The 9400-nt window shown below is 44.3% G+C and overlaps 1 protein-coding gene across 1 annotated transcript; it reads left to right on the top strand.

The window, feature by feature from the left end:
* The first annotated feature begins 6750 nt into the window (after positions 1–6750).
* LOC136996710 (uncharacterized) lies at positions 6751–9158 on the top strand. Its single transcript, XM_067317548.1, has 2 exons — positions 6751–7857; positions 7989–9158. Exons 1-2 carry the CDS (start codon positions 6804–6806, stop codon positions 8081–8083), a joined length of 1149 nt encoding a protein of 382 aa, XP_067173649.1. The 5' UTR covers positions 6751–6803; the 3' UTR covers positions 8084–9158.
* Positions 9159–9400: the final 242 nt, after the last annotated feature.

Here is a 9400-nt window from a genome sequence, read left to right on the forward strand (position 1 = left end):
CTACTGTAAATTTCTGTTTGCCTTTCCTTTTACTCTGTGCTGCTTGGTAAGTCTTGATCACTTGGCTTTCTTCATATTCCTATTCACAGGACCACTGCTCAGAAACAGGAGTCCATGGGAGTCTTCACATTGACTTTCATCTCATCTAAAGTAATGACAGAACTAACTGTAGCCCAGCAGAACGTAATCCAAGGGCAGTAAAATCCTGTATTTCTCTCTCTCCAAAGCATCAACAACAACACACTTCCCAATCTAATTCCATTTTCCTGAAAAACAGTGAAATATTTAATGCAGTTCCTTTACTTGTGAGGAAAAAGCTCCAAACAGCATGGCCAAAATTACACCCACAGTAATTGTGACTTTTAAGACATCAGTGACTAACATCTGCACATCACTCAGGGAGCAGAGTTGTCTTCTTTTATCAGTCTACCATTATCTCTTTAGCAAGCAAACACTGCCAGCCCTTGGCTGTCACCGAAGCAAAGTCAAAAGGAAATAAGCAACAGATTAGTCTCCAGAAACGCAATCATATTTCGCGTTAGAACAGCTTGAGTGCTCACTCATGTATAGTTTTCTCCTAGAAGCATTACATATAGCCTGGCATACAGAAAGGCTGTCTCATAGACGCTCATAAAATTAACTTCCTGCACAGAGGAGGTGTCACTTCGTGCCATCAGGATAGCAATAGCCTGGCAACAGGTGGCAACACTCTTGGATTAATTCTACTTTACATCTCTTGTTAAATCCCAGACAGCCCGTATATTTGAACATACAGTTCATTTGTAGAGCTAGAATACAATCTATACTTTATTACATTGCATATGTTCTTGCATTTGACCTATCTTTTTGAAACATGGATATAGAATTTTCCAGACAGAAGTGCATATCATACCTGGAGTTTTGCACAAAAGTATCTATAATACATGGAAGGAAGGGGATGGGGGAGAATATAGCCCACATCCATCTCTTTTCCTGAAGGAGCACATATCACTCTGTACTGAAATCTGAAACATAAAAATCCTCTCTGATAAACATTTTTGCTTTTCACCAAAAACCTTGGCAGGGTGACCACAGTCCCCAGGCACTTGCACCGTTTTACTCTCCAGTCTCCCCAAGACAAAGCATCTGCTCTCAAACTTTTTAAAACAGAAAGGGAATTTCATGTTAATTTTGTCCAGTTCAAAAATCTCTTTCTCATCTCATTGATCTTCCATGAAAGTTTTCACTCCCACAATAATTTTGATAAAGTTAACATGAACCAAAGGTAACATTGAGACAAACTGAAAAATTAAAGGTAATCAAGGCTACGCTTAAAAAGAGTCATAACGCTAAAGGCTATGGATTTCAAGTTACTCAAGAAAGCTTTCTCATCTACAGCCTTCAAAAGATTATTTAGTTAGTTCCTTGATAATCTTCAAAACAACAACAAAAAATACTCATCATGAATTACCAAAAAGCCTCAATTGGTCTTCTGAATTGTAGGAAATTGTTTTCAGACCTTAACTAAAAGGCATACATTTACTTAGTAGTGCATTACTAAGGCAAAGCTTGGAATAAGAAGTAGTCATTATTTTTAAAGAGTTTATGGTTGATGCTGTATTTTCTTTATGAAAATATGCTAATGTGAGAGGATATTTCTACAATAAATAAAAATGCACACAAACTCACTCATTCTTCATAAGCATTTTCTTTCTTCTCATTGGCGTACTGTCAATGAGATTTGTGATCCATTCTGGTGTTGTATCACAGCACTGTTCACTACAGGGAGCTAACACTAAGACAGCCTTTCTTATCCAGCCACCTCCCTTTACTCATTTTTCATTTCCTCAGATTATGTAGTCCAGTACTTTTTCATGCTAAGTAAGAACCAAAAGACATTATTTTGGAAAGGTTTATTAAAATCTGCTCAGTCATTATGGTGATTCCAGTCTATTGGGGGAAACCATTTAACATTTAAGATTTTTTTTTTCCAGATTTTTCAAATTCTACCCTGTTCATTTAAGTACTGCCTGGTTTGCAGGATTTGTTTCATGTACGAATTATGAATTAGATAATGCTTCGAGCAAGGCATGGGAAAGGAAACTTACCCACGTTAAAAACAGAAGAAACGGGGAGAAATCATTATTCAAACTTCTGCCAAGGATCATTTCCCCTCCTGCTTCCTCCTTGCTCCACAAGCGCTGCAAAGGTAATGAAACACTGACTTACACCAGCAACAAACTGCTGCCTGCAATGTACTGCCTCGAACCCTTTGGCTTGAAAATGAAGACGAGAGACCCCTCACTACCTGCTTCTCTCCCTCCATGAGGCAGCAAACGGGCAATTTCATTTCAGCCCTTCCTGCATGTGTGGATTCAAAGCCTAGATAACGTCAATAAGACTCTAAAAGGACAATTCTTTCTTCTTCCTGCTCCATAATCCCTTTAGCTGAAGGACAGACCAAGCGAGAATCCATCCTTTAGGAGTGTATTCACATTGTCCATCTTTGACTAACTTAGGTGCCTAAATTAGGTGCTTACACTTCCCAAAGTTACTAAAGTCTTCAGAAAATACCTCATACCATCCCCTGGGCACTGTGAATACCTTGTATAATGTGTAATATACTTCTGAGAACCTTCATCTGCTGCTGATTTTCTATACTTTTCTGGCTCTGAACAAATCCTTTGCTACCATTTTCATCCATGAGTTTACTTTCCAGCACCTGAAATACAGACTCCAAAATCCAAACACTAGGAAACAACCTCACGGCAACATCCCTTGATAATGCTACCCAGCGCTACACAGTTCATCCACTTCAGAAAGCTGCATTTCTTCCTCTCTCTCTCTCCAAACATCTTACAGGACTGAAGTTTATGAAAAATTACAGATTCAGCTATTCCCCACCCCCAGCTCTGTTTCTGGGTACGATTATCCAGAGAGCTGCAAGTCCACCTATACGAAATGATGGCGGAAAAAAGACAGGTAGGAAGAGCTTAGTGCTTTTGTTCCAACTAGTACTCATTGCTCTGTTTCTAAAAAAAACAACCTCTTTCTCTTAGCAATAACAACCTTTCCTTTTTTTCAACTTGTGATGAGTTCAGCAGTTTTCACTGCTAGTGAAAAGCGCTAGTAGAGCTGGTTACAATCCTGCAGAAATAGAAGAGCACTGGGGGACCAACAGGAGGAGGAAGCCACACTGAGATACCGTTAAATATTGTGTCCCCTTTATAACTGGAGTCAATGTTTGAGTTTGCTATTTATCACTACAAGAGAGAAGAAGGAAAAAGGAAAAAGGAAAAAGGAAAAAAAAAAATGCCTAGCCTAAACTGATAACTCTAAAGACCAGAATCTGAGCAAGTAACACACAGACAACTTCCCTGAGGCCCATATAAAAACTTGGAGAACTGGCTAGTGGAAAACATATCAGGATTCTGCTGTAAGATATTAGAAGTTTAAAATGATATGTAGATGGTAGTTTAACATGCTAGTTCAGTGGCGCCTTACATCTATGCAATGTTTAACTATATGATTATCAAGTGACACATGACACAACCTTAGTAACTGAAATTAATTTGTTAGTTTTAATTTAATTTGATAGGTCTACCCGTCTGTCACACCTATTATCATGGCATTTGAGCAGTTGACTGAACACTTTTTACTGAATTTGAAATGAAGCAACAAGTGGTTCCCTAAATTCATAACTGCTACCATGTAAGGAAACACAATGTGAATCATCATATTCTTCCCTCATTCAGATAATCTACACGATTTTTTTTTCCCCCTGAGTGTTAAAGCATAGGCACATTTAGGAAACACTGTGGGGTTCTTCATACCACCAAATGATGACTCTATATTAGCCAGACAGCACCCATTAAAACAGCTGCTAGACATGGAATAATAAGATGAACCAGGAGCAATTCCTACATCCCTGCCTCCCTCTGAATAATACCTCATCTGCTATCAAAAATAAATCCAGGTGAAGTAAACATTTTAGAAGAACCTATTATCTTTTTTAGTCACTGCCAGATTTGCAGTAACAAACCTCAGTATTGGCTAGGGGGAAAGTCCCTCTCCAGGGGAACAGGGATAGTGCTGTTGAAAGCAGAAGAATCACATCAGATCTGGATGTGACCCCAAGTTTATCTAACGAGATGTATTACACAAACGTAAAAGTCATATACACTAAACTTTTTCCAATACACAAAAGAAATTAAACCTATTTACTACTACACTGCACACAATATATAAGAGATGATGAAATAAGACTGAAACAGAAAACATTAACTAAGTGCTGCATGAAAGGCAGCAATCATAGGATGATGTGTTTTACGAGGACAGACAGGACTCCCACAGCTGGGTTTGTGTTGCAGAACAGAACTTGTAAACTAGTTCTGGAAAACATTTTCTATGACTTTGATCTATGTTAGGTTTGTTTTGCAGTGTCCAAAGCACAGTTTCCAAACCCAAATTTAATTAAAGTTTACTTATCAACACGGTCTGAACTTTAGGTCTGCAACAAATTCCCTGCACCACGTGATTTCTTGTAATGAAAAAAAAGCTTTGCACAGCTTTGCCCTTTAAAACAAGACCAAGCCCTCATATCAGCAAATACTGCATTTGTACTTAAAATAAGGAACACACAGACAAGCCTGCAGAAGTCAGCAGGATCACTTCAGCACATTATGTTAGAGCTGTTGGTAAATGACCACGATTTAGAGCCAACAGTGTAAAGCTATGCACTTCATAACTGCAAGGGGAGAGGGAGGAGGGGGAAGGGGGAAATAAATGAGGATTGCAACCCTATGCATCTGCTAAGCTATTTTTTACTTCAGAGCAATGCGCACTGTCCCTGGCCCGACAGATCATTCTGATTATGCTTACATGCACATCACTACGCTTTTAAGCAGCTCTACAATGCTGAAGGAACAGTGCTGAGAGAGCCATCTGGATCTTCCACTGAAAATCTTCATTATATCCTTAGGTACTGCTGGACTCTCTCTCTTTCGCCATATTGCTAAACCCATCTGATTTTGCTAGACTTTTCTTGTCTATTCCTAGACACAAACACACGCCTCCAAAAAACCACACATGAAATTTGGTTGCCAAGCAAGGACTCATGAAAATTCCCTGTTCTCATGGGCAAGATGTTTCTTGGCTGAATCTTCTGTCAAACCCAACAGCATTAGGGTAATGCATTTTGCACTTTGAGGAGAGATGGCTGACACACTAATTTGAAGAATTTATTGTTGCAGCAACAAATCACAAAAAGAGAAGAAACTTACCTAGCAAAACTGAAAATCCAAATAATTCCTCGCTTCCATTCTACCTGTAGATAGTCCAAACTATGCACATAGAATGTAGCAAGAGACTATCCCTGCCCAATACAGGTACTAGCACTGTAAAGCTTTTATCTTGTGTTAGACTTTTAGTTGCTCTTCTAGCATAATTTCTCCATTCTCAATCATAAGACGAGACTTACAGCAGACACCTCAAGCGCTTGAGACGTCAAACGCCACATAGAGTCAAGATGTTACAAAAGTGTCCTGACTGCCCACTATGAGCCAGTCAGAATCAGTACTGCCATGAGGCTAGCCACATTAGGACTGGCAGATGCTGTAAAACATCTCCTAATTTTTGTCTGATAATGGAAAGGGGGGAGGGATATCAATCTGATATCTGCAGCTCACAAAAACCATGCATATTCAATAACAAGGAAACCTTCAGCTATCAATCCTTTTGAAAGTAGAGGGTAGAAGAGTAGAACTTCTTGAAACAGAAGTTTAGATTTCCTTCATATCAGAACAGTCGGCAAAAAGGGATTGCTATCGCTTCCCCTGGAATAAATTTCCAAGGCCCAGCTTGTTTGCATGGTGCCATGCAAAAACTACTGCTCCTGGAAGGCTGTGAACATGGTGGGAATCTGCAAGTGTATAAAGCCTGTCACCTGCATAAACAAATGCAGTATCAAACCCTAAACAGTCTCATTAGCAAGAACAGTATCTCCAGTGTGACAACACGGCGAGTCATTTTGTTTTCAGAAGTAAGATTACAGCACACATCTGTGCACACGTGCATTTCTATAGTACAGTATACAAGTGTCTAAAACAGGCAAGCATTTATTCTAAGTAGCATCAACAGGAGTTTCACATGTTGGTTTAATACTATTCGTGCATACTCCTAAAAGACATGCTAAAATTCTTTATTGAACCTTAATGCACAGGCTTAAGGCTTCAGATGTTAAAGGAAGCATTTTCTGGGAGCTTGTCTTTCAAAGCCTGTCCAATTCAATCCTTACGTGCACTCAAGCTGCAGGCTCCTCTGTAACATAGCTCCTGGGAAGGCACAGGGCAGCACAAGGCCCTGTCATCAGTTTTTTACTAGTTGCATGTGGAGGAAAAAGGATGAGCAGGGAGGCACTGCGGGGCGGAACATGGGAAGGTTGTAACGGGCGGAGCACTGCTGCCGGAGAAGAAGGCGGGGCTTTACAGCATTATAATAGAGTAGGACACGCTTCATTAAACGCCATTTTGCCACTCCTCATATTGGTGTCTGTGTGGTGATGGTCCGGGGCCTGGGGAGAAGGCCCCGTGCCTCCTCGGTAAGAACGAGAACGGTAACAAGTGGTGACCCCGACGTGATACCGAGGAGGCGGCTCGGCCGGCGTAGGCGCCGGGAGCGTGAGGAAGGGATCCGGATCCGGAACTATGGAGGCCATATGTAAGGTAGTGATGGCCTGCGCCAAGGAATGGCGGGCGCCGCTGAAGGCGAGCGCGATACGAGCGTGTGTAGAGAGGCTCATAAAGGAGGGAGCGATTACTTCTCCTATGGAGATTCTGCGGGAGGAACTGTGGCTGCAATGCACAGCAGCGCTGGCGGAGTTCCCGATGAACGGGGGATCCGCGAGGGAGTTAAAGGTGTGGGGGCTGATAAGAATGCTCCTGCGGAGCGCGAGGGAGGCCCCGGCGAAAGAACGGGAGAGTGGGGGCGGGGAGGTTCCAGTGATCCTACCGGTGGAATCCCAGGAGCCGCCTCCGGTGTATCCCTGGCAAGATCTCGCACAAGACAGAGAGGGATGGGGGGTCGACGGGACCGAACCCGAGGATTGCGTGCCTGGCGCAGTTTTGAGGAAGACGCTTAGTGAGGAAGATAGGACCCTGCTGCCGTGGGCCCCGGCAGAGGAGGGTGCTGTAGGCGGGGAGAGTCAGGCAGTGCAGCGAGGGAGGAAGGGTAACGGCCCATCAGAGCAGAGAGACCAGAGTTCGACCTTGAAAGGAGGGAGGAAGGTTCGGGTGAGATTGCCGGTTAAGGAGGAGAGCAGAGAAGATAGCAGCGACGAGGAAGGCGGGGGCTTGCGAGAAGTTACGCGCAGGCTGCGGGGGTGTGCAATAGGAGAGACACAGCCGAAAGGGAAGCCGAAGGGCGGAGAAGAAGTAACAACATCCCCGGTCGACACCCTATTGCGTGCATTAGAGGAAATAAGGCGGGAGGTCATGGCCACAACAGAGGCTTCGCGGGCCGTGTATGAAGAACTCGGGAAGCTAGTAAAGGTAGAGCCACCCTGGACAAAGATAAAACAGACACACGCAGAGAGCTTCACTGAATTCTGTGACAGGCTCCAGCGGGCCATTGCAGAGTCAGACTTGCCCCCTGAGGCCCAGGGTCCGGTCATGATGGAGTGCCTCTGGCAGCAGAGTGACGCCATGACGCAGGACATCCTGAAAACGATCCCTAAAGGAGCACCACTTTCGGTTGTCATCCGCACGGTACTGCAAAAACAGAATCAGGGAACAGCAGCAGCGCAGGCTCTTGTCACGGCGGTGGACCAGATGAGAAAGGGACCACAGCGTTGCTTCTCTTGTGGATATCACAGGGAAGAGGGTATGCTGCGGTAAAACGGGAGGAGCAGATAAGATGGGTTCCAATGAAATGCATAAAACCTGACCTAAATGCACGTACGGGAGGGTCTGGGGTGTAACTAATCATTCTTGGTGAGATTCCATCCTGAACAGGGCGACGCCAGACGGGATGCTGCTGCATGGCTGCATTGATGTTTATCGCCGGCTTCATGATTCCGGGGACCGCAGAGTCATACTGGAGGAGATGAGCACAGGCGCACAGAGCAGCTCACTACTGCATCCCGTTCAACCCCGAGGCGGGGCCGACAGAGACTTTCCTGACAGGGAACAAGTCAACACAGGGGCGTGGATCTTGTCATGGTTTGATTAGAAATGGCTTATAACACTAGGCTTGATAGCACTCACAGTAGTAATAGCGATATGCTGCGGCTTGCTAATTCTGAATTATTGCTTACGGCATGTACGGCTTAACTGCTTGATAGACATGAGCATAGAGTATATCAATTAATAGTACAGGAAAAAGAGGTTCTAGAAAGGGGGGGGAGATGTGGTGGATCTTGGGAAACTGCATAGACAAGATATTTGCATGAGAAGCGGTAGACTAGGCGTAGCGGAAGATCACGCGGTGTGACGCGCAGCCTAGGGGTGGAAACGAAGTGCACCTGTATGTAAGCTTGCACGCAGCCCACAATAAACGCCATTAGACGAATGGCTAACTAACCTGTTTGGCAATCTACCACAGTGGCTAATAGGACTGCTCGCTGAAGGCTTGCGCATTTTGCTAATCCTCATAATTATAGGCTTATGCTTGTGTGTAATACTGAGCTGCGTTAAGAAAGCCTTGCTGAAAGTAGCGGGCCAAGTCTGGATTGCTCGACAACAAGAAGGAGAACTTCTGGAGGAATGGCTGGGCTTTGGAGGGGGGGAATATAGTCTGTTGGAAATGAGCAATCCCGCCTATGCCTTTAAGGTTTTCCCTGAACGACGAAGACAAGGACATCGCCTGCGTTAAGATTCGGAAGAAGGGGAGGCAGCACACAGCTCCGCTCACGAAGCTACTAATGCAAGGAACCACCCGATGGCGGTCCCGTCGAGACACGCTGCACTTCCGCGTGTTTTGTTGCGTCCCGCTCGATATAACGAAACAACGTTGATGGGAGAGGGGGAGATGTGGAGGAAAAAGGATGAGCAGGGAGGCACTGCGGGGCGGAACATGGGAAGGTTGTAACGGGCGGAGCACTGCTGCCGGAGAAGAAGGCGGGGCTTTACAGCATTATAATAGAGTAGGACACGCTTCATTAAACGCCATTTTGCCACTCCTCATATTGGTGTCTGTGTGGTGATGGTCCGGGGCCTGGGGAGAAGGCCCCGTGCCTCCTCGGTAAGAACGAGAACGGTAACAGTTGCATGCCCTAGAGCATTTCCTAGATCGACAGGTAATACGGGTAATGCTTATCACATGCCCATATCTTGATACCTTACATTACTTCAAGACCACCACATTAAGCAGCATCCTTGCTTTTCCACTGCTGTGGAAGAGGAGTAGTTTTAGATCTATACCACTC

Source organism: Apteryx mantelli, unplaced genomic scaffold (genome assembly GCF_036417845.1).
Source record: "Apteryx mantelli isolate bAptMan1 unplaced genomic scaffold, bAptMan1.hap1 HAP1_SCAFFOLD_65, whole genome shotgun sequence".
Taxonomy (NCBI): Eukaryota; Metazoa; Chordata; class Aves; order Apterygiformes; family Apterygidae; genus Apteryx; species Apteryx mantelli.